The sequence below is a fragment of the Eubalaena glacialis genome, chromosome 4 (assembly GCF_028564815.1).
Source record: "Eubalaena glacialis isolate mEubGla1 chromosome 4, mEubGla1.1.hap2.+ XY, whole genome shotgun sequence".
Taxonomy (NCBI): Eukaryota; Metazoa; Chordata; class Mammalia; order Artiodactyla; family Balaenidae; genus Eubalaena; species Eubalaena glacialis.
In genome coordinates this window covers 118,245,084-118,268,375 of record NC_083719.1, presented here as the reverse complement: position 1 = coordinate 118,268,375, position 23,292 = coordinate 118,245,084, and the positions used below count along the sequence as shown (strand labels likewise).

The 23,292-nt window shown below is 51.9% G+C and overlaps 4 protein-coding genes and 1 non-coding gene across 6 annotated transcripts; 2 read left to right on the top strand and 3 right to left on the bottom strand.

The window, feature by feature from the left end:
• Nucleotides 1-710: 710 nt before the first annotated feature.
• LOC133090570 (uncharacterized) lies at nt 711-11,579 on the top strand. Its single transcript, XM_061188974.1, has 12 exons — nt 711-794; nt 1,377-1,454; nt 1,722-1,804; nt 2,338-2,424; nt 5,832-5,965; nt 7,742-7,950; nt 8,023-8,106; nt 9,213-9,264; nt 9,337-9,407; nt 9,850-10,014; nt 11,097-11,255; nt 11,334-11,579. The coding sequence occupies exons 1-12, from the start codon at nt 711-713 to the stop codon at nt 11,577-11,579; spliced, it is 1,452 nt and encodes a 483-aa protein (XP_061044957.1).
• TRNAA-CGC (transfer RNA alanine (anticodon CGC)) lies at nt 4,206-4,278 on the bottom strand. The gene has a single exon. It is a non-coding gene; the product is annotated as a tRNA-Ala (tRNA).
• A 1,811-nt stretch (nt 11,580-13,390) lies between the features above and the next one.
• SLC35A4 (solute carrier family 35 member A4) lies at nt 13,391-14,432 on the bottom strand. Its single transcript, XM_061189697.1, has one exon. The coding sequence runs from the start codon at nt 14,375-14,377 to the stop codon at nt 13,403-13,405; it is 975 nt and encodes a 324-aa protein (XP_061045680.1). The 5' UTR covers nt 14,378-14,432; the 3' UTR covers nt 13,391-13,402.
• Nucleotides 14,433-14,795: 363 nt separating this feature from the next.
• Nucleotides 14,796-16,755, bottom strand: LOC133090979 (SLC35A4 upstream open reading frame protein). Its single transcript, XM_061189701.1, has 3 exons — nt 16,667-16,755; nt 15,592-15,690; nt 14,796-14,993 (listed from the first exon to the last, which is right to left on the bottom strand). The coding sequence occupies exons 1-3, from the start codon at nt 16,679-16,681 to the stop codon at nt 14,796-14,798; spliced, it is 312 nt and encodes a 103-aa protein (XP_061045684.1). The 5' UTR covers nt 16,682-16,755.
• Nucleotides 16,756-16,897: 142 nt separating this feature from the next.
• APBB3 (amyloid beta precursor protein binding family B member 3) lies at nt 16,898-23,225 on the top strand. 2 transcript variants are annotated; one of them, XM_061188251.1, is made up of 12 exons: nt 16,898-17,448; nt 17,581-17,744; nt 17,827-17,903; nt 18,486-18,546; nt 18,750-18,896; nt 19,019-19,146; nt 19,573-19,687; nt 19,827-19,911; nt 20,157-20,240; nt 20,508-20,623; nt 20,762-20,953; nt 22,486-23,225. In XM_061188251.1, exons 1-12 carry the CDS (start codon nt 16,956-16,958, stop codon nt 22,720-22,722), a joined length of 1,899 nt encoding a protein of 632 aa, XP_061044234.1. In that variant the 5' UTR covers nt 16,898-16,955; the 3' UTR covers nt 22,723-23,225. The 2 variants fall into 2 exon arrangements, with proteins under 2 accessions (XP_061044234.1, XP_061044236.1); XM_061188253.1 differs by having other exon boundaries at nt 17,146-17,293.
• Nucleotides 23,226-23,292: the final 67 nt, after the last annotated feature.

Genomic DNA, 23,292 nt, shown 5'->3' with positions numbered 1-23,292 from the left:
GCCATGGAGTGTGGAGAGGCGATGAGCACAGAGGCTGCTTTGGGCCGGGGCAGCTCAGCCCCTTCAGTCCTCACTGACAACCCACAGACCAGGCTGACCGTGGTGGTGGAAGTAGAGCGAAGGAGAAGATCTGGTAAGAAGCCTCCACACATTCATCTCAGAGGTAACGCAGCCTGGGAGAGCCTCTTGGGAGAGGGGGAGGGCGAGGCCATCTCACATTAGGAAACTGAGGCAAAGGTTGAGGGCAGGACTCAGGAGTCCTGGGAGTTCAGTTTCCCCCATGAGAGTTGATATGGAGCCCACCTGTCTCAGGCCCCGAGGAGACCTGTTGTCCCACGCTCCTCCTGGAGGGGCCCAAGAGCATCCGCCTGTGTCAGCGTGGGATCCTGGAGAGTCAGGTAGAGATGGGATGGGCTGGGATGGGGTGTGGGTAAGTGCAGGGAGGATGGGAGTGACACTGCTGACTCCAGTCCTGCTCACAGGAACAATGCATCACCTTTGACAGAGTCCTGGGTTCTGATGCTCCTCAGGTAGGGGGGTCTGGCAGGGCGATGGGAGGAGGGTCGGAGCACTCAGGACCCTTGATCCTGAAGTGCTGAGTGCTTCCCAAGCTCTCTGGTCAGGGCAGGCTGGGCAGGCACCTGAGTTCGAGATGTGCTTGTGTCTCCCTGCAGGAGGCAGAGCAGGAGTTGCTAGCGAGAGTCCAGTGCATGCTGGGCTCGGTGGGCCGAGGGTACAGTGTGGCCCTGCTGCTTCGGGGTCGAGAAACAGAGGCACCCCGGCTTGTGCCTCGGGTGAGTCCCAGAGGATGCACCAGTCATAGTTGTTATGAGACTCAAGTGTTGGCTCCTCCAGGAGACCTTCGAGAACTTTCCCCTCCCCACCCTAGCTGGACTAGGTGCCCCTCCTTGGGGTTCCTATAGCACCCTGTGGTCCATACAGGATGTTTTGCCAGCGTCAATCACGAAGCTATTGAGAGGTCAGGGAAGGTGGGAGGCTGGGGTCCATGAGGTGAGGGTCAAGGAGGGGTGGTGTGCAAAGGTCAAATACTCAGGGAAGTCTACTTTTCACTGTTCTTAGTAATACTAATAATGATAATAAACATTTTGTTTTTAGGCTTCATCAAAACGCCCCCAAACTAAAATAGTTGCCTCAAAACCTTGTCATGAGCCCCTACCCTAGCAAACAGGAGGTCCCACTAAAAATGTCTGCTCACTTGTCTGGCTCGCTGTGAACCACAAGGCCGGGGGCTATTTTTGTCCTGGCCACCAAGTCCACAGCACCTAGCACAGGGCCAGGCATAGACTTTGCCCTCAGGAAATGTTGAAAAACAGGTTAATCCTTTCTCAATCCTCACTCACCCTTCTCCACTTTAGCTGCTGCAGATGCTGTTTGAAGAAGCTCTGCCCCTCAGGGGCTCTGATGCCGTGCTTAGTACTCTTAGCTTGGTGCAGGTGAGGCCCTGGGGAGAGGGGAGACCTGGGGAGCCAAGGCCATGGTGATGCTGCAAAAGAGCCCAAGGCTCAGGGGCTGCCTGAAGAGTTTGGGTCTCTGCTGCTCACCACTGTCGGCTTGCCTTGCTGGGGTCTCCTTTTTCCTGCCTGAGATGGCTGAATTTTGGTGCCCTGCTTGGCTCACAGGGCCCCAGCGGGAGGACCACATGAGCCAAAGGCTGGGGAAAGGTTCGGTTTGTAACAGATGTTGTGCTTGTGTGATCCCAGCTCAGCACCAGTGGGAGGACTCGGGACCTGCTTGCTCCAGGGACAGAGAACCTGTCGGTGCTGGATGTGGCCCCTCTGGGCTTGTGAGTGTCCAGAGCCCAATGGGGTCTGAGGCTGCTTGTCTTAAGGCAGGGCTGACACCCCAAACCAAGCCATTGGAGGCTTCTCCCCACTGCCACCCCAGGGAAGGGAAGTTATGAACTTGGGGTCATGCTTACAGGTTTTGGGTTTGCCCCCAGGACTCCCTCTCACCGTCTTCCCTTCATCCCATATCTCCATAACCTCTCGCTCTTCTCATCACCCCATCCACTTACACCTCTTCAACTCAGTCATTACCATCCCGGGTGATCTGAGCATCTCACTGAGCAGAACTTCAGTTTCTCCATCTATAAAATGGGAGCAATCCCAACTACCCTGTTTCCCTCACTGGGCAGATGATAGGAGAAAAAATAAGATCATGAAGATGAGAGGCTTTTAGGGGATATACTGAGCTTGGAGTCTTGGGGATGATTCTTATAGGCTCTTGGGCCCTCCATGGGCTCCCCATGCAGAGATTCTGGGGGGCTGGACAGAACCTTTGTGCTTAGGAGCTGAGATCAGCCTTCCCTTCCTCCAGGGTGGTAGAAAATGCCAGTGAAGTGGAGGTGTCTGACTCAAGAGCTGCCTCAGAGCTGTACTTGCAGGCTGCAGGTGGTGAAGGCAGGTGAGGACAGGCGGGCACCTTCACCCACCCCCACCCCCTAGCCATTTGGCCTGATCCTTTGATCTCCTCCACAGTGCCTGCTCTCTGCTCACTGTCACCATGTCCTGCCCACGGCCTGACCCTCCTGAGGGGCCTGGGACCCAGGGCATGTGGCGAGGAGCCTTGCGGATCCTGCAGCTCCCAGGAGCCCTGTAAGTCTGATGGAGCCTTTTAACAGCTTTGGGGAAGGCTTGGGCAGGTGGCTGAAATATGGATGTAGAGGCCCAGGGCAGCATCAGAGTCTCCTCCTTTCCTCATCTCTGACATGCTGAAGGATTTGCTCCCTTTAGTATTTCTTGTAAGACAGGTCTACTAGCAATGAACTCCCTCAATTTTTGTTTATCTGGGCATATCTTACTTTCTCTTACATTTCTGAAGGATAGTCTTGCCAGATACAGAAGTCTTAGTTGACAGGTTTTTTTTTTTTTCTTTCAACACTTTAACTGTGTTATCTCACTGCCTTCTGGCCTCCATAGTTTCTGATGAAAAATTGGTTTTTAATCTTACTGAAGATCCCTTGTGCATAATAAGCTGCTTCTCTCTTGTTTTCAAGATTCTTTCTTTGACTTTGGATTTTGACAGTTTGATTATAATCTGTCCTGGTGTAGATCTCTTTGAGTATATCCTCCTTGGAATTTGTTGAGCTTCTTGGATGTGTAGATTCATGTCTTTCATAAGTTTGGGGGAATTTTTGAGCGTTATTTCTTCAAATATTCTTTCTGTCCTTTTCTCTTTCTCTTCTCCCTCTGGGACTCCCATTATGCATATGTTTGTACACTTGATGGCAGACCACAGGTCTCTTAGGCTCATTTTCCTTCATTCTTTTTTCTTTCTGCTCCTCAGACTGGATAATTTTATTTGACCTATCTTCAGGTTTGTTGAGATTCTTGTGCCTGCTCAAATCTACCCTCTAGTGAATTTTTAATTTCAGCTATTGTACTTTTCAGATCCCATATTTCTACTTGGTTCCTTTTTTAAAAAAATTGATTTATTTAATTTATTTATTTTTGGCTGCATTTGGTCTTCATTGCTGTGCACGGGCTTCCTCTAGTTGCGGCGAGTGGGGGTTACTCTTCATTGTGGTGCACGGGCTTCTCATTGAAATGGCTTCTCTTGTTGCGGAGCATGGGCTCTAGGCACACGGGCTTCAGTAGTTGTGGCACGTGGGCTCAGTAGTTGTGGCTCGCGGGCTCTAGAGTGCAGGCTCAGTAGTTGTGGCGCATGGGCTTAGTTGCTCCACGGCATGTGGGATCTTCCTGGACCAGGGCTTGAACCCATGTCCCCTGCATTGGCAGGTGGATTCTTAACCACTGTGCCACCAGGGAAGCCCTTGGTTCCTTTTTATAATTTCTATTGTTCTACTGATAGTCACTGAGACATCATTTTCTTTCTTTTTTTTTTTTCTTTATCTTTATTCCCCTTCTCCCACCACAAAATTTTAAGGAAAATTCCCAAGATAGCAGTGAAGCTAGAAGTTGGGTGGGAAAGAGGGAACTGGGAGTTGACAGAGGAGCCAGCCTTGGTGAGACATCATATTCTTGATTTAGTTTTCTGAAAATATCTAAGACAGTTGATTTAAAGTCTTTGTCTACTGAATCCAGTGTCTGCTTCCTCAGGGACAGTTCTTATTAATTTCTTTTTCTTTTTTCCTGTGAGTGAGCCATACGTTCTTTTTTAAAAATTAAAAAAAATTTATTTATTTGGCTGTGCTGGGTCTTAGTTGAGATCTAAGTGGGATCTAGTTCCCTGACCAGGGATCGAACCCGGGCCCCCTGCATTGCGAGTGCAGAGTCTTAGCCACTGGACCACCAGGGAAGTCCTGAGCCATACTTTCTTATTTGCATGCCTAATAATTTTTTGTTGGAAACTGGCCAATTTGAGTATTTTTTGTAAAGACTATATTCTTTATTGTGTTGGTCTCTTAAGTCTCCATTCTTTTTCCTTAGTGCTCTGACATTTTGGATATGATAATCTGGTAACTCTGAAAGCTGGATTCTCCCTCCTCTCCAGGGTTTGCCTTGTTGCTTGTTGTGGGCATCAGCCATCCATTTGCTTACTTTTCCAAACAATTTTTGCAAAGACTGTATTCCTTGCAGTCACTGAAGTCTTCATTCTATTATCTCAGTGATTAGCCAATGACCTGACATAGAATTCCCTAACCTCTGAGAATGCCCCCCCCAAAAAAAAGAAAGGAAAAGGAGAAAAAGGAGAAGGAGGAGAGGTAGGGGAAAGGGAATGAGGAGAGAGGAAGGAGAAGAAGGATGAGGCAAGGAGGAGGAAAAGGGAAAAAAAGGGAGAAAAGAAGAAAAAAATTCTCCAGGTTTCTACAGACTGGCTCTGTGTTGGGTCACTCCTTAAATGCTTAGCAAGATCATTTACAGCTTTGCCTCAGCCTGATGCTTGCACTGAGCCCTAATTCAGCCAGAGGTGAAAGCCTATGGTCTTCTCAGGTCTCTTCTGACCACACATACTGTCCTGGACATACGTGTGGCTTTCTAGGTACCCTAGTACACATGGGAACTTTTCAAAACCCTTATTCCTCCAAAATTTCACTCCCCACCTTTTCTCCCAGTCTTTCCATGTGTCTATTGTTTGCCCCAACTGTTATTTTTGCTTGTTCTTTCATCTCTCAATGCTTTGGGGGACTGTCCTCTGGCATAGTTCCTCTGCTCCAAGAGAATTCCAAGATAAGTGAAACAAAGGGAGGCAGCTTTTGTCAGTCCTTTGTGGGAAACCCCAGACAATCAAAACAGACAAACACAGTTCCCTGGGAACAAGATTTACTCTGCTCCTTTCAGAACCAGGTACCCCCACCAGAAATGTGGGCTGTGCTGGGGAGAAGGTTGGGGCTAGGGTAAGTTAAAAACACCACAAAGATCTCTTACCATATTTAAGCTGCCTTTCTCCTGCTTAAACATTCACTTGATTGCTGTCAACCTTTGACTATCTCCCAGAGTTCCAGTAAGGTTGATTCTGACCATTTTTTTGCCAGATGTTTCTGGGGAGGGACAGACTCCCAGAGTTCCCTACTCTGCCATTTTTGTTGATGTCACCTTGCTTTGCCATTTTACAACTGGGTCGTATTTTTATTATTGAGGTGTAGGAGCTCTTTATATATTCTGCATACAAGTCCCTTGTCAGATATACAATTAAATTGTTTTTACTATGAGAATGTATTATTTGTGTAATCTAAAAAGTAATCAAATATAAAATAAAATAAAGATCTATACAAGGTTGCAAATCTGTCTGGTGGCACACAAAAGTGACTGGAAATAGTCAATCTTTCCATCAGAGTGTGATTTGGGCAAGTTTCTTTCTGCATCTACCGGTGGACATCTCTTTTCTTCCTCTCTCCCTCCCTCTGGCAGAGACTGTCCCTTGCTGCAGGTGTTGGCTGGTAAAGTTGTTGGTGAGGAGGTGGAGGGCTCTCTGCCCTGGATTGTCTCATGTCTCCTGGAAGGAAACAACTACAGTGGCCTTCTTCTTCGCCTGGACCCTCAAGGTGGCCTGGGGGAGGATGCGGGTTTCTTTGGGAAGCTCTAGGATCTGGCCTTAGGCCTGCCCCCCCTTCACCCAACCAGCAGCAGCCCCAACCCTAGCGAGCTCAGAGAGAGCCTGAGCCTCTGGGACGGCCAGGATTCAGAAAGGTCCCAGAATTGCCAGGCTCCCACCGTCTGGAAAGGTAAGGCCAACAGTAAAAGCAACCCTTCACCCTTTCAGAGGCCTTCAACAGTTTACCAAGCATTTTTACACTGACTAAAACCTTTGATTCTTACCACAATGCCATGAGGCAGATCGAATCTACGGGCGAGGGAAGAGAGGCAGGTTTAATTTATAGACAAGGAAAGGGAGGATCAGAGAAGGGAAGGTATTTTCCTATTTTCACACACTCATTAAAGATCAGGCCTCTGTGAAATGATATGATGTCAGAGATTTGGGGGAGGTCAAGCGGAGGGTATAGATCAAACAAGAATGATCATGAGTTGCTATTTGTTGAAGCTGATAAGGTGATAAGTAGATGAATTTCCTAGACTTTGTATATGTTTGAAGTTTTCCACTAATAAAAGAGTAAAAAAAAAAAAGTCTGTGGGGCTTCCCTGGTGGCACAGTGGTTAAGAATCCGCCTGCCAATGCAGGAGACACGGGTTCAAGCCCTGGTCCGGGAAGATCCCGCATGCCGCGGAGCAAGTAAGCCCGTGAGCCACAACTACTGAGCCTGCACTCTAGAGCCCGTGAGCCACAACTACTGAAGCCCGCGTGCCTAGAGCCCGTGCTCCGTAACAAGAGAAGCCACTGCAATGAGAAGCCCGCGCACCACAACGAAGAGTAGCCCTGGCTCACCGCAACTAGAGAAAGACCACGCGCAGCAACGAAGACCCAACGTAGCCAAAAAAAAAAAAAAAGAAAGAAAAGAAAAAGTCTGGCCCTCTGTCTTCAAAATCAACAAACACACATTCACTTGGCCAACATATTCCCAGACCACACCCTACGTCAGGTCCTGTGGAATGAGGAAGATAAGTTGGGGCAGTTCACACTCTCAAGGACAAAGCAGGGAGGGAAGGAAGTGTGTTTATGCATAGGCCAGTTTGGGATCGTGATTAAGGGCACAGGCTTTAGTGTCAAACAGAACTGGGCTTGAGTTTCAGCTCTGCCACTCACCAGGAAGTTGCTTGACCTCTCTGAGGTTCAGTTGCCTCATCTGGAAAATGTGGAGGGAGACAGGGTAAATTAGGGTTGCTGCCTCACTGGAGTACTGTGTAGCTAAAGAGACAATCCATGAGAAGCCTTAGCATAGTACCGTCGAACACATGGAAAATGCCGGATAGGTGTTAGCTATTTTTTTAAAAAATTAATTAATTAATTTTTGGTTGAGTTGGGTCTTTGTTGCTGCGCGTGGGCTTTCTCTAGTTGCAGCGAGTAGGGGCTACTCTTCGTTGCGGTGCACAGGCTTCTCACTGCAGTGGCTTCTCTTGTTGCGAAGCATGGGCTCTAGGCGTGCGGGCTTCAGTAGTTGTGGCTCACGGACTCTAGAGCGCAGGCTCAGTAGTTGTGGCGCACGGGCTTACTTGCTCCGCGGCATGTGGGATCTTCCCAGACCAGGGCTTGAACCCGGGTCCCCTGCATTGGCAGGCGGATTCCCAACCACTGTGCCACCAGGGAAGCCCAGGTGTTAGCTATTTTTATGAATAGTACTGTTAATAGAAGTTAAAAGTTTTACAGGCAGTGTGCTCTGGAGTTCAGAGGAAGGAGGGATTCACTCTGTGTCTCCCCTTACTAGGCAGCTCCCTGAGCTTGCTCCAGGCTGCTCTGTTGGGGGCCGCAGGAAGGAGGATGAAGGTGAGACAGGTGAGGCCCACCCTCTGGGATGCAGTAGAAGAGGCCCGGGCCCGGCGGGCTGGACTGAAGAGCCTGCGTTCAGGCCTCCTCGGGGACGCCCTGACAGATAGTGGGCTCGGCCAGCTGGGCAGGGCACTGCGGGAGTTGCAGGTGAGCAAGGTGAGGCCTGGGGGTGCCTGTGCCAGCAATGGCCAGAGCCCACCCAGAATCCCCTCTCCATAGGTGGTAAAAGCCTGGAGCCAGCGCTCAGGAAGCTGGATGCTCAAAGCAGTCAAAACTGAGGCTACGGGGCTCCCAGAACCACAGGTACGTCTTCCCATCCAAACTCTTGGGAGGCCTATTGATGTCTGCCTCCTTTTTCTCTGTTTATAGAGCACTGTGAGGGGGCCCGAGGGGGCCCTTCCTTCATTCATTAATGTATTGATTCCCAAACATTTATTGACCACTATGTGCCTTTTTATAATCCTCTGGAAAGAAACAATTAACACCATGATCAGTGCTCTGAAGAGCTTATCCAAAGGGCTCTATGTGGGCATCTAAGTTAGTCTTGGCAAGAGAGGGAAGGAAGACTTCATGGAGGAAGTTGAAACCTGAAGGAGGTGGCTAGCAAAGATGAATGAAGAACATTCCAGGCAGAGAAAATAACAGGAGAAGTGTCAGAGGTAAGCGAGTCCTTGATCTCTTTGGGGGACTGCAAGCAGCTCAATTTGCTGGAGGATAGAGTTTGAGGAAGAAAGTCCAGAGAGAAGGATTGGAGAATGAAGTAGGGGCCTGGTCATGCAGGTCTTTGTAAATCTATTGAGATGTTTGGAGTTTGTATGGAAGGTCAAGGGGAACCCACAATTTATTTTAAACAGGGAAGACAACATTGCTCCCAGCATTGCTTCAGCAAACTGAAGCTCCGAGAAGTGATGTGAGTATACCAGGGTCACTAGGATAATCAAAGGCAGCAGAGGTGCAAAGACATCCAAGTCCTTAGACTCAGTACGGCACTCTTTCATCCCCTTAGGATGCATGTCCTCCCTTATGCAGAAGGGGGCGCTGTCTTCCATGATTTGTCACAGGGTGGCTGGAAGGTGGCCCCTGTCCAGCTTCTCCTGGTGCTTTCATTTTCTTACTTATAACTTGTTTTTACAGCCCTGGGCCTTGGGAATTAGGCCTGTAAACTCCAAGTTATTGAACAGAGCTGGCCACTGCTTAGTGCTTTGGGTGCCTTATCTCATTTCATGCTCTCTACAACTTTTACCAGCTCCATTTTATGGATGAGAAAATGGAGACTCAGAAGACTAGCCACCTGCCTGAGGTCATACAGCTAAGAAAAGGAAGGGCTGGGACCCTGACCTGATTTCAAAACCAACACTGTCCTGGGAGGAAAGGTAACAGAATTCTCACTCGTAATGTATTCTCAGCAGGTGACAAATTCAACAGCAAGCCCCAGCCCAGGCCTCCAGGAAGAGCCTCAAGGTGAGGCTGGTGCTTGGGGTGGAGCTGGAGGTCTTCTCCACCTTTGGTGTGCTTAACTGCATTTTCCTCCAGTGGAAGGAAGAACAGCATCTATAGGACCTGATCTCCACCAAATGCACCCTCTCAGGGAGTCTGAGGAACAGGTAACACCTCATGTACCCCAGAACAACTGGAAGCTGTTGGGGAGTAGAGTCGCAGAGTCCTGATAATATGTGTCCTGCTTACCTTGCCCTAACATCAGGGAGAAATATGGAGCTTCTGGCAAATAAAGGGCCTGAAGGGTTACTGGATCCCTCAGGGAGGGGCATGGGAAGGGGCTGTTTTCCTACTGGGTTGGTTTAGGGGCATGGGGTCCCTAGGGCCTCCATGGCACCTACTGGCAGAATCAATACCTCTCCTCTTCCCTCACGGCCTCTGAGTCTCTGTCCAGGCCACAGGCTCTTTCAGGCCAGCTAGTCTCCTGGATGTAATTCTAGGAGCTGCCCTGGTAATGGGGGTCTGTTGGTGTTGGAAAAGTTGGGCCCTGTGTCCCAAGGCTGTGTACACACATGGGCTTCTGGCTGAGCCTAGAATGATGCCACCTAGGCCCCGCAGGCCCCGGATGTGGCCCTGCAGTTCTTCCTGGCTCAGGCCCAGAGGCAGAGACTGCGAGAACAGCACCAAATTTGGATCCAAGAGGAACTGAAGCATTTGGAACAAGAGGAAGAGGTGGTGGCAGGGGACCAGGTCAAAGGCCTGGTGGCTGAAGAGGTGAGGAAGGTCAAGTAGGTCTTAGATGCAGCACGGGGGATCTTTGTTGAGGCATGTGGGATCTTTCGTTGTGGCACTTGGGCTTCTCTCTAGTTGTGGCGTGCGAGTTTTTCTCTTCTCTATTTGTGGCGTGTGGGCTCCAGGGAGCGTGGGCTCTGTAGTTGAGGTGCACGAGCTCAGTAGTTGCGGCACGTGGGCTTAATTGTGCCGCAGCATGTGGGATCTTAGTTCCCTGACCAGGGATCAAACCTGCGTCCCCTGCATTGCAGGGCGGATTCTTTACCGCTGGACCACCAGGGAAGTCCCTTGAGGCTCCTTCTAACCTGGCCAGGCACTGTGCTGGGACCTAGCGTCAATCACAGCAGACTGGACCACAGCCTCTCTCATGGCCCTCACAGCTTTGTGAGGGATAGACGATGCAATTCTCAGTGCTAAGTGCTGTAAATGAGGGAGCTAGTGACTCGTGGGAACAAACAGGTGTACCTGGCCCAGGCTGGAGTGGAGCAGAGAAGATGGCATCTAAGCTGAGACTTAAAGGACAAACAAATTAGCCAGAGAAATTCACTAGACTCAGATCCACAGGGCAGTTTGTGCTCATCACATGGAGGCACTAAGTAAACACAGCTTGTTTAAACAAGAAACAAAACTTGTGTGCACAGAGGTCGGATCAGGGGAAGGTGGGAGACATGCTCTTAGAAGAGAATCCTGTATGAGCAAAAGTCCAAAGGGAAGCAATGGCAAAGTAGGTTCTGGGTGTTGCGAACTGTCCATCTGGCTGGAGCCTGGCAGGTGCATGGTCAGAGGCAAGGCTAAAGAGACCAGCGTGTGCCACGCCTCTGGATTTGGACTTTACCCCAAGGATGACGGTGAACTCTTGAAATGCATGTGTCAGTTCTGTCCCTCACTAGCCATGTGAATTTGGTCAGGTTAGGTCACTTCTCTGATCCACTGTTTCCAAATCTGTAAAACGGCAATTACCTCAAAGGTTATCATTAGATAAAATGAAATAATAATATAAAGTAAGTAGAACAGAGCCTGGCACACAGGTTGCACTCAACAAAGGGTATGTATTATCACTGAAGGTTTCCGAGGAGAGGCAGAGATGGCACCGGGAGTGGACAGGGCTAAGACTCCAGCTGGAGGCCCTTCAGGCAGAACGGGACACGGCGGAGCAGGACCTGACAGCCCTCTATGACCTGCACGTGCAGGCTGCCCGGGCTTGGACGTGCCATACGCTGCAGGTCAGTGGGGACAGAGGGCAGGCCTTGAATTGGTTCCAAGGCTGGCTGACTGATGGGGATCTCTGAATCTGCGCACAGGTATTCCGAGCCTGGCGGGGGCTGTGGGAGGAACAGGCCATGGCTGCAGAGCATCACTATCGCAGCCTGCTGGCTGGCATCCTGCAAGACACCATCAACCTGGCCACGCAGAACCAGGAGCTCCAAGCCCAGAGCCAGCGACTTCAGCAGACTAGGCTGGGTGCAGGCATGCTGGATCCCGGCCCTGAGGAGAAATGTGGGGATCAGGAATCCTTCAGGGGCAGTTTCCTCTCTCCTCATTCGTAAAGGTCCTAGAAGGGAGAGGAGCTGGGACACAACAGCCAAGCTAACCTTCATTATGGATAATTAATAACACCACTAACTAGGTCTCATTGTGCCAGTCCCTGCTGAGCACACTAATATCCCTTATTTGATTTAGTCATTTCCAGTCCCCTTTATAGTAGTAGGTATCATTTGACGCCCCCATTTCAGAGATAAGCCAACTAAAGCTAAGAGAGGTTAAGTAACTGTTCAAGGACAGTCAGCCAATAGGTGACAGAGCCAGAATTAAAACTCAAGCCTGGTTGGCTATAGTTCTACACTGCCAGCAATAGTAGTTCACAAGTTGCAGTGTGCATCAGAATCACCTAGGAAGCTTACTGAAAAGAAAAAAAAAAAAAAGGAATAAAGAAAAAAAAGATTCCCAAACCTCACTCCCTAAGATTCTGCTTCAGCAGGACTGGGATTTCTCTTTTTTTTTTTTCCCACAAGCTTACCAGGTATTCTACCACGGGAGCAGGGCCTGACATTCCTCTGGTCATGAGAAGAGACGACAGGCAGGAATATCGGTGAGGGATCCAGAGCAGATGAGAAACAAAACCACCTTGAGTCCTAAGAGTTCTCTAGCCTACAGTCTACAGTTTGCCTTGCTGGGCCCAGCACTTTCTATTCCCAAGACTCCTTCCAAATTCTCCAGGGCCCAAGTTTTATGCTTCAGAGAAACTTCCAAAGCTCCGTGACAGAAAATAGCCTCGGCTCCATGGAATTCGCAAAGGAAACAATGCTGTTGGCAACAGCTGGGAGAAAACAGCCTCTTCTCTTAGTCCATATGTCACTCCAGGATTAAGATACTCAGGGCACCAGAGGAATAAAATTATGTTTGAGAGGAGCTATGCAACATACAAGACACAGGACAATTATGGCCAATTGTAGGAACCACCTACACCCCAGAGCACTTTATTAAGACCTTATTGCTTATACAGACACTGATTGAGCTGTACAAGTTTCCCTGTGCCTGGTCCCAGGTCACTCTGTGTAGAGTTTCCCTAGGCTGTTGGGAGCTGGGACACTACTAGGAAAGGGCAAGACCCAGAGTGGGAAGGATGGTACCTCCTAGGAGCTATAGAGGGGGCAGCGGGCTTTGAGAGAGTCCTTAGGGTGAGCAGAGAGGTCAGGAGTGTAGCTTAAGCCAGGGCCCAGGGGCAACATTCCCTGAGATGCGTCAAGCCCCAGTCCTCTCTGAGGTTTCCAGAACAAAGGCTGGACGTGGAGAGAGCGGGGGCATTATTTCCAGGTGCTGCTGCCGCTAGGGGAGCATGGCAGAGGCCTGGGTGATGGGCGTATAATGTGCAGAAACTGGGCTTTCCTACATGACAGTGGGGGGTGAGTATGTTATGGGGGAGTCACACACCATGGCTGGGCTGGAGCAGCCAGCACCAGGCCTGGGGGCCGTGGGTCTGCTGGGGTGATCACAGCAGGCAAGGAAAGCCAACTGCTGCCCACACCCCACTTTAAGAAACTGCATTCATGCAGGTTGAGGCAGGGCACCTCCTCCCATCAGGCACGGTATCATTTCTCAGGCCCATGAACTGATGCTCCCCTAATTCCTTAGTCAGAAAGAACTTCTGGGGGTGTAAGAGTTTCCTTAACCAAACCCAGGCTTCAAGTCTCCCAGGCTCAACCCTCCATGCACCTACCTCCAGAGACTGACATGGCTGCTCGCACTTCCCCAGCTTTTCTCGCAAGGCACTTGTTACAGGGCTGCTGAGGGGAGGGGTCAGCACTGGGAGGTGGCTCCGATGGTGGCGCCCAATCTACAGGTCAGGAATCAGGGTGGAGGTGGTGAGGGGCTAGCGACTGCCATAGTACAGGCGCACAGCCAGGCCAATGAGCAGCGTGGCCAGGAAGAAGGCAGCCGTGAGCTGAAGCTGCAGCAGGGCTGCTGAGAGCACGGCGTTGACCACTAGCGAGCAGGACACAACGAAGAGGCGTGTGATGCTGCTGCCGTGCTTCATGACAGCTGACATGAGCAGCCCATTTAGCGCCTGGCTCAGCACTACGAGTGCTGCCCATCCTGAGAAACCCTCCAGGAGCCCTGGGCCGGGGCCGCCACCTGCATGCAGACCTAGGTTCAGGAGCACACCAAAAGTGTAGAGAAAGAGGTTCTGAAGTGCCAGGGGCAGCCGCTGTCGCTTCATGAGCAGCTCTGTGTACACGGAAGACAAGCCTGAGATGAGGCAGTACAGGATGAGAAGCAGCAGTCCCAGTGGACTGATATGCAGGGGCATGGGGCCTGCAGCAGCTGCTGAAGGGGGCCCAGGAAGGGTGTTCCCAGGGTCCTGGAGGCCACCAGCTGCATAGCAGGCTCCTGCTGCCATGAGCAGCAGCAGTGCTAAGCCCTGGCGTGCAGAGAGGCGGTGTCGGAGGCAGAGGCAGTAGAACAGGGCTGTGCTTCCAATCTTGAGATTGCTCAGCACCTGGTAGGTGCTGGGGTCCATGTAACGTTGAAGGTAGATCACCAGGTTGTTGCTGGCGCCGTAGAGCAGGGCTGATAGTGCGAACGGGGCGGCCTGGCGCCAGGGTGGGGTCCCCTGGGGCCATGCTTGCCAGCCCACCAGGAGGGAGAAGGCGCACAGCAGCAGCTTGGTCAGTTCAGTCAGCAATACAGCCGAAGAGGGTCGGAAGGGCACACGGCCATCCACGTGGCACAGTGCCAGCAATGGGGCATGGGCACCATACATCGCAGTGGACACGAGTAGCATCAGGGTCCAGCGGGCCTGCCTGGGATGGCCCAGGCCTGGCACACCCCCGTCCTCTACACTCATGCCCAAACTAGACCCTGGGTGGCCTGTGCAGCTAGCAAGGGGGGTCAGTGGGGATTGTGACACGTTCGGGGAAAATCAAGTTATGGAGCTGGCTCCCAGGGAAGAGGAGCCTTGGTACATCGCCAGAGAGAATACTGAGAATCAGAGTCAGCTGCAAACTCCACAGTAAGGGCTAGAAGAGGAAGGGGCTGGTGGTTCTAGAAGCCACTGTCTTGGGGCCAATGCCATGGGGTTATGGAGGCGAGGAGTCCAGGGTGCTGGCTGATGAGCCACTGTCCAGCCTCTGCAGGAAGGCGGCAGGAAAGCTGGAGACAGCACATGGGTGAAAGCCGGGGAGGCCAGATATGGCATCTGTGGTTGAAAGGCCTCCACCTGCAGGCCCCAGCTGCTCATCTTGCCTCCCCCATGGGATCCAGAGCTAGTCGGGCCCCTTGCGCAGTGATCGAAGATAGTCCCTCAATGTCTTCTCCACATTGGGCACAGCATACGCCTGAGCTGCATATATGCCAGTGCAGGTGCCCACGGCAAAGCCTAATACTGCTGACGCCCTCAGTTTGGCCACCACATAGCCAGCCAGGAAGCCCTTGAGGAATGGAGAGGACAAGAGCGAGCCATCCTGTGGAGGAAAATGCAGGAGAAAATTCAGCCAGGCTCTCCCCTTCTCTACCCAGGAGCTACTCAAGCTGGGCTTAGCATGTTCCACTACCTGCTCCTCCTCACTCTGGAAAACCGTAGTATGCTCACCAAAGATTTTTTCAAGGTCCTGGGCAGAAAAAGAACCTAGGAGTCGTGATCACACAATGTCAGAACCCTGAGGTTAGAAGGCTCTAACCACAGAATCCCACTGAGAGAGATGTCCCTGAGGAATCTGACCCCTGCTTGCTTCTCCAGTCTCATATCCTAGCATGCTCCCCCACTACTGCAGCCAAACTGAACTGCTTTCACCTCGCATGTTCATCATGCTACCTCCGACCACAAGGGCTTTGCCTATGCTGTTCCATCTGCCTGGAATGTTCCCTCCTCCTCCCTTCACCCAGTTAACCCCTACTTAAGATCCCAGTTCAAAGGCCATTTTCTCAGGGAAACTTTCCTTGGGGTCACAGAGAATAGGCCCTCAATAGCCAACCATTTGCTGAATAAATCTCTACCACCCACTCAAAAGCATATTGGCCAATGAAGCCTAAGCACGAGGCAGGGGGCAGGTGCACCTTTACCTGGTCTACGCCACTGTTGACTTCGTCTTCCACACGCTGCTGCAAGCGCTCCAGCTGGTTCTTGAGAAATGCCAGGTCCTTGAGCTTGGGTAGAGAATCCTAGGACAAAAGAGAGGTTGGCTCCAGAAGGTTGACCCAGCCCCATCCCCTGCTCAAGTCTATCAGAGGCTGGGGGCAGGAGGCAGTGAGCCTAAGAAACCCCTTCCTATAAAACCTTCCTGAGATGATAGTGGTAAAGGAAGAAAAGTAAAAGAATTCACACGGGGGCCTGGGAGGGGGTGACCGATGGGACCTGCATCAGTAACTTACAGCAACTCTTACAGGAATTTTATACAGTAATAGGTGAATAGAGAAGACAAGAGGGGCAGCTAGGGGACCTAGGTTTATCCGGCAAGCGCTAGTGAGTAGTAAACTACCTGAAAGTCTGTCTTGTCGTCTGTGTCCCGAGGCCTAACACAGGGACTCCAAGTACTTAGCAAATGTGTGGTTGGTGCTGAACTTCCAAACTAACGGTGAGGCAGTTCCTTGGACAATTTGGGGGTAAACCTGATTTCTGCCTAGGCTTCTCCCCCTTCCTCCCCAAACCCATCCCAAACTGAATGTGTGACTGGATGAGCTGGGGTTTGGTGCGGGGGGAGGGAACGTGGCTGTCTGCAAGAGTGTGGGTAAATGAATTCAGGATTTTGGTCGCACATAACGACGAAATTAGTGTGCCCAAGGAATGTGTTCGAATGCGGGTGTGTCTGTGTTGTTGGAAACTTCCTGTCTCTGGAAGGGAAATTTCGGTGGTTGGGGAATGGAGCAGAGTGAGGAATGTCTGCAAGTAACTAAGGATCATGATGGTCCGGGGTTGGGGGGTGGGGAGACACCTGGGGGATTCCCGGCTCCGCTTGCCTTGCGCAATGCTCCGCCACTCCACTTCCCATTATTGAGGCAGTCGACAGGAGTAAAAGTGCGCTCCCAGGAGAAACAAGGGGCAACCCCACCCAGGAGCCCCCCCATCTGTCGCCTCTCCCCAAGACTAAAAAAGTGTGAAGCCCACCCCAGACTGCAGACAACCCTGCAGTTCCCTCACCTTGTCATCCGCCATCTTCCCTGCCGAGCTTGTTGCGCAGGCGCAGCACCGCCTCCCTCCTGGCAAATGCTACTGCCATCTTTACTGAGGGCGCAGGCACTTCCGGGGCATTTCTGGAACGGGAGAAGGCGCTTTCCTGAAGGTCTTCTTTTCGCAGATACTCCCACGTGACCTCTCCCATTGAGACCCAGGCTGCGTGTGCGCGCGCGTAGACTACCTGAACGCCATGATCTCACTAGTGCGCGTGTGCGCTCCGCGCACGTTCGCCTGGCGGATCTTCCGCCGCTTGATGAGCTCACAATTGAGCTATGATGTCAGCGTGCGCGCCGCGGACCTTGCTCCTCCTCCAGACCTTCGCACGCCAACGCGCGGCAACTGGGGGATCCAGACGGCTGTTTTCACGCGCCACCTTTCGACGGGAGGCACTGCTCAGGCGGGTCCTTTCCCGCCCCCAGGACCCGGCCCCTGCCCCGCCCCGTATTTGTGCGGCGCCAGCTGGCCAGGCCGATTCCAGCGCAGAGAGGCTGGACTTGTAGGCGCAGCAGCTCCGGAGGCGAGCTGGGGACGCGACCAGGGCTATGCTGGGCAAGGATTACATGCTGGCCATCATTCTGGTCAACTGCGATGGTGTGCACAGAGGGTCCCGATGGGAGGATCGGGAGCTGAGGGGGGACGAGGGAGCGCGAAAGGCTACCCCAGCCTGAAAGACAGGGAGGGCCGTACGTCTCGGAGTGAGGACCAGGGAACAAATGAACCCCGATCTTTGCACTGCAGTATCCAAGGTTGGAAGCCTGGACCCTCAGGCTGAACCTTCAGCGCTAAGTTGTGCCTTTTGGGTTGGAGGAAGGGTTATGACAAAGTGTTATTCTTAGCGCACATATATGCCTTCCTTTTCCAATCCCACGTTCCTGTAGATGACTTGTGGGGGGACCAGAGTCTGGAGGGGGAGCCAGGTTTGCCCCCTGGCTGGAGGAAGATCCGCGATGCTGCAGGTACTTATTATTGGCATGTACCCAGCGGTAGCACCCAGTGGCAGCGCCCAACCTGGGAGTCAGGAGATGCAGAAGACGCAGGCACGGTAGGTGGAGTGTGAGGTGGGGGCCTGAGCTCATGTGTGGATCTAAGCCTGCTGCCACACTGACCTAGCCCCCTCTCTACAGAAGACGGAGGGAATTTGGGGACTTCGGCCCCCCAAGGGGAGATCCTTCTCCAGCCTGGAGAGCTCACTGGACCGGAGGTAACAGGGATAGACCAGGCAAAAATGAAAGGCTTGGGGTTCCATGGCACTCAAAGATGCAGCTGGACCCACAGTCCGCTTTCCAGCACAGGTTCTGGCCTGTGTCCCATGTTTAGGGTTTTATGTGTTCTTGGCTCTGTCCCATATTGTTGACTCTCCCAGTGTTTTGAGTTTTGTTCCTTGTTCCAAGCTGTTTTTTGCTACATGTTGTTTTATGTGTTCTGGGTCCTGACCTCTCATGTTCTAGGCCTTGGTCACTACCCTAGGTTCTGTCCACGGAGGTTCCTATCCTGTGTTCTAGGGTCTTCTTGTCCTGATTTGGGGCTCTGGTCCAGATTTTGGACCCTGTTCCATGTTTGTTTTATTCTGCGTCTTGTGTGTTGAATTTTCCCTCAAATTCTAAGCCATGCTTTATGTTACATTTATGTAATATGTCCTGGGCCTTGTCTCACTCTGACTTTATATTTGGGACACTATATTCTGGGTCTTATCCCACATCTTGTGCCCATCGAGTAGTCTAGTCCTCACCATTGTCCCTTCTGTAGGAATTGTGGTCCTCTTACGAGCTCTGCTCTATTCCAGTAATTCTCTGTCCTGGTATGGTGAAGAATCCTACATCCAGAGAATGGAGCCAGGGGCTAAGGTAGTGACTTGGGCCTGAGGGCCAGCCCAGGGCATTGGGGAGGGTCCCAAGGGAAAGGTCAGGGGTGAGACTGGGCTGAGCAGAGGTGATCAAGGCTGAAGGGAGGTCTCAGAGGGTTTATATATGTGGAGCCTGTGGCACCTCCCACCCTACTTCACCTCTACTTACTCAGGGTCCTCCTGTCCTTTTCCTCAACCCGTCAGTGCTTTGCAGTCCGCTCTCTGGGCTGGGTAGAAGTACCTGAAGAGGACCTGGTACCAGGGAAGAGCAGTATTGCTGTCAATAACTGCATCCAGCAGCTGGCCCAGACCCGTAGCCAGAGCCAGCCCCCAGATGGTGCCTGGGGCGAGGTAAGCTGGCTGGCCCTTCAAGGGGTTCAGCCCAGCATCCAGCAGAGGTGGTTGTCCCTGAATTGCCTGTTCCTCATGGCAACCACCTTCACCTGAACTCCGGGCTGACCTCTCCTTGGCAGGGCCAGAACATGCTGATGATCCTGAAGAAGGATGTGATGAGCCTGGTGAATCCCCTGGACCACAGTCTGATCCACCGCCAGCCTCTGGTGCACATTCGTGTATGGGGTGTGGGCAGCTCCAAGGGCCGGTGAGGACCCCTACATCCCTCGAAGTGAGAGTTGCTCCTCCCTCCCCCTTGCAGGCCGTGATCCCCGCTGATACTGACCCTCTGTACTTGAACCCCTGGACACAGGTCCTCTGACATGTACCCAAGCTCTGCCTCCCCTGCCTGGTACAGCCCTGGTTGGGGAGGGTGGCCCAGCTCAGCAGGGACAGATGGGGGAGAGCCTGAGAGGCTGGGCTGATTCTCTCCTGTGCTCCCACATGCTTCTGGAACAGTGACAGGTGAGTGACAGCCAGGCGCCTGGAGCCCCAGCCCTGATCTCCTTGTTCCATCCCTGCCATAACCCTGACTTTCCAGCCTCCTGCAGGCACTACAGGCCCCTGTCCCTACCTAGCCTCTACCCCAGCTCCATCCCTGGCCCTGCCCTAGCCCCATCTCTGACCCTGCCAGGGACTTCGCTTTTGTGGCGGGTGACAAAGACAGCTGTATGCTCAAGTGCCATGTGTTTCGCTGTGACGTCCCTGCCAAGGCCATTGCCAGTGCCCTACACGGGCTCTGTGCCCAGGTAAGGGCCAGGAGTGGGGCAGGGAATGTGGGTATGGAGCTGGGTCTGAAGCTGCTAAGGTGGTTGGGTTAGGGTGGTATTGGCTCCCTTACCTCACTTCCCCCTCCCTACACCTCATGCTGGCTGCATTGTGTTTCAGATATTGTCAGAGCGAGTAGGGGTCAGTGGTGATTCCCCTTGCTGCTCACTAGACCCCATCTCCCCTGAAGACCTGCCTCGACAAGGTATGGGGAGGGAAGGGCTGCACTGCACCAACAGGCTACTTTGGTGAAAGATGGGAAGGGGGTTCTGGTTATTTAGTACTTCTCTGGAGAGAGAGAACTTCTGAGGTGTCCTTGTCCCAGGGATCCCAAACTCTAAATTGGAGGAACATCCATGGCCTTTTTTCTGCTAGTTCCAGTTCCCTTAGAAGCGTGGAGAAAGGGGTCATTGAGAGAGTACCCAGGCCAACTTGGTGTATATATTTCAGTGGAGCTACTGGATGCGGTGAGCCAGGCTGCTCAGAAGTACGAGGCACTGTACATGGGGACCCTGCCAGTCACCAAAGCCATGGGTGAGGACTGAGTGGGCTGGAGGGGGTGGGCTGCATAAGAGAAGAGGAAGGTGGGAAAGGAAGGATCTACCACCATTTCTAAGAGTGCTCCCATGGCCCTCTATAGCCTGGGATGTACCACCCTTCTCAACTCAGGAGTCTAAGCCTGGCTGCAGCTATTCTGTTCCCATCTCTCTGAATCCTAAGTCAGTGAGAGGGGCCTAGACACTCCCTGCAGATCTTTTGTTATGCCTGGGAGACACCATGGTGGGTTTGTCTCCCCCCCAGGCATGGACGTGCTGAACGAGGCCATTGGTACCCTCACCACCCATGGGGACCGGGACACCTGGGTCCCTGCCATGCTCAGCGTATCTGACTCTCTCATGACTGCACATCCCATTCAGGTACCAGCCAGAAGAAGGTGAAGTTGGGGGCTGTGGAGGGGTGGGCGGGGATGCCAAGGGGTTACTGCTTGCTACTGGAAGTGCTCAGTGGGTCCAGCTAGTACCTGGCCCTCTAGTGACTAGGCCTGATTTGGGCAGGCAAAGGCTGGTGCAGAGGAGGAGCCACTGTGGCAGTGCCCTGTGCGCCTCGTGACCTTTATTGGTGTTGGTCGTGACCCACACACCTTTGGCCTCATTGCCGACCTGGGCCGTCAGAGCTTCCAGTGTGCGGCCTTCTGGTGCCAGCCCCATGCAGGGGGACTCTCCGAAGCTGTGCAGGCTGCTTGCATGGTGAGTTAGGGGTGGGAATGGGTGGGTGGGATTGCCCTGCAGCTGCTCTGTACTGGTGACTGGGGTTCAGGATCGGCAACCTCTCCAGAGATCACAAACCAGCCATGCCAGGGCTGACTGTGGTTCAGTAGTATTTTATTTGACCCTCATGCTGTTTTTAATAGGTTTTAATTAGTTGCCAATATTTAAAGGCCAGGACATTTCACATAATAATTGCTATTTGTGTTTTTCGTAAAATATCAGAAGCTCTGACACTTGGGTCCACACGTATACATTTCAGCATTTAGCTGGAGTTGTGTAAGGGCTGTGCCTTGAAGGGTGAGCATTGTCTTTCCTGTTTTCTCTCATTTAGATTGTTTTCTGGTTATCTGTGGGCATTTGAGTATGGGACACTTGCACTCAGTTCAGTTCACTTATTCACTCAAATACGAGTGCTTGCTGAAACTCAACCATACTTGACCCTGGGAATTCAGTGGTTTAGAGGGCATAGCCTTTGCCCTCACAGAACACTTAGGTTAGAGCAGAGACAGGCCAGAAAGAAGTTGTACACCACAGGATGATGGAGGATATGGCCCCTTCAGAGGTTCAAGAAGGCTACCTGAAAGAGGTGATAGAAAACTGAGAGTTGAAGGTCCAAGGAGGGAAGTTATCCAGGTGAAGGGGAATGGGACAGGACATGTGCCAAGTACAGGGAACCCCAGCTGTGAAGGTGAGAGGGATGTCAGTGGATTAGAGTATGTGAAAGAATCTAGTGTATCTGGAGTGCAGGGGGGGATGGAGTGAGAGATAGGGGCAGAAAGAATGGCAGAATCCAGGTCATGGAAGAACTTACAGGGTAGGGTGATGAATTTGTTTTATCTTGAGGCACTTTGAGCCATTGAAAGGTTTTGAGCAGGACAGTGAAGTCAAGTTTGTGGATTTGGAAGATCACTGAAGCTATAGTATGGGTAGAAGATTTGGAAGACGCAAGAGAAGTAAGAAGACCATTTAGAACCCTGTTGAATTCAAATGAGAGAGGAGCAGAGCAGTTGCACTGGGACTGGGTTGTAGAACATCCCCTTGACTAGGGAGTCCACTTTGCCAGGGTCCAGTCCACTGCAATGAGAGATGGAGGAGAGTTAGCATAGTGGTAGGTATGGTTAAGAGCACAGGCCGTGCAATCAGAACTAGTTGTGAATTCCAATTCTATCAATTTCTGATTACGTGACCTTGGGCAAGTCATGTATTCTCTCTGAATCTCACTTCCTCATTTGCAAAATGTTGATTATAACACCCGATAAATAACAAGATCGATTAGATTATATATATATAAAGAACTTAACACAGTGTCAAGCTCTCCTTAAATGCTCAGTGAATGTCAGGTTTTAGGCTTTTGTTATTGAGCTACCTGTGAATGCTGTAGGGGCTCCAAACGTGGCAGACTAGCAGCTTCATTTCCTACTGAAGCCTTGGCCGGGTCCCTGTCCTGCAGAAGCTTTCAGGGGGTCCAGGGGCAGAAAGGAGCTGGATCCTCACATTCCCCTTCTCCCTAGGTTCAGTACCAGAAGTGTCTTGTGGCCTCTGCGGCTCGAGGCAAGGCCTGGGGTGCCCAGGCCCGTGCCCGCCTGCGGCTCAAGCGGACCAGCTCTGTGGACTCCCCTGGAGGTCCCCTGCCCCTCCCCCTGCTCAAAGGAGGGGTTGGGGGTGCAGGGGCAGCCCCTCGAAAGCGGGGCGTCTTCTCTTTTCTTGATGCCTTCCGGCTGAAACCCTCTCTGCTCCACATGCCCTAAATTAATCGGGGAGGACTGGGGAAGGAGGTTCTGGGTCCATGCCCGACTCTGTACCCCTTCATTCCCCAGGGGCCTGCAGCCTCTCGCCCCTTGGAGCCTTCTCTGCCTGCCCCAGTGACCCTTGCCCACCCTCTATTTATTGCCCAATTTATTGTTTATATGGATGATTGAGAGGCCCTGTACCACAGCCTAGGCCCCGGGCTCTCCTCTCCCTGGGTCCCTGTGTTCCTTGCCCCTGTCCAGCCCTGGACAGTTGGCTCTACCTCAGCAACACTTTATAGCAAAATCAGTACAAATAAAAATCCCTCAGTGACCTCACTGGATGTGAGTATATTGGGCCTGGGACTGGGTTGGGAGTTAACCTGTATGAGATGAGTGTCTGCGTCTGTGCTTGGTGTTGGTGGCTGCAGGTAGTCACATAAGGGCATGGGAGTGTTGGAAAAATGACTTCACTTAAGAAATATATTTTTATGTATATATAGGCACTAGGCACTAAGGTCGGCACTGGAGGTATAATAAAATAGGAGTTCCACCTTCTGCGACTGTAAAACAAGAGTCAAATAAACAGCA

Bases quoted from the DNA above. Each gene is read 5' to 3' on its own strand.
- LOC133090570 (XM_061188974.1), top strand. From the start codon at position 711: ATGCTGGGCTCGGTGGGCCGAGGGTACAGTGTGGCCCTGCTGCTTCGG. The intron at 7,951-8,022 runs GTGAGCAAGGTG...CCCTCTCCATAG, and splicing joins GGGCACTGCGGGAGTTGCAG to GTGGTAAAAGCCTGGAGCCA. The intron at 9,408-9,849 runs GTAACACCTCAT...GATGCCACCTAG, and splicing joins TCAGGGAGTCTGAGGAACAG to GCCCCGCAGGCCCCGGATGT.
- SLC35A4 (XM_061189697.1), bottom strand. From the start codon at position 14,377: ATGAGTGTAGAGGACGGGGGTGTGCCAGGCCTGGGCCATCCCAGGCAG.
- LOC133090979 (XM_061189701.1), bottom strand. The intron at 14,994-15,591 runs GTAAAGGTGCAC...TTTCCTCCACAG, and splicing joins TCAACAGTGGCGTAGACCAG to GATGGCTCGCTCTTGTCCTC.
- APBB3 (XM_061188251.1), top strand. From the start codon at position 16,956: ATGAGCTCACAATTGAGCTATGATGTCAGCGTGCGCGCCGCGGACCTT. The intron at 19,147-19,572 runs GTGAGGACCCCT...TGACCCTGCCAG, and splicing joins GTGGGCAGCTCCAAGGGCCG to GGACTTCGCTTTTGTGGCGG. The intron at 20,624-20,761 runs GTACCAGCCAGA...TGATTTGGGCAG, and splicing joins TGACTGCACATCCCATTCAG to GCAAAGGCTGGTGCAGAGGA.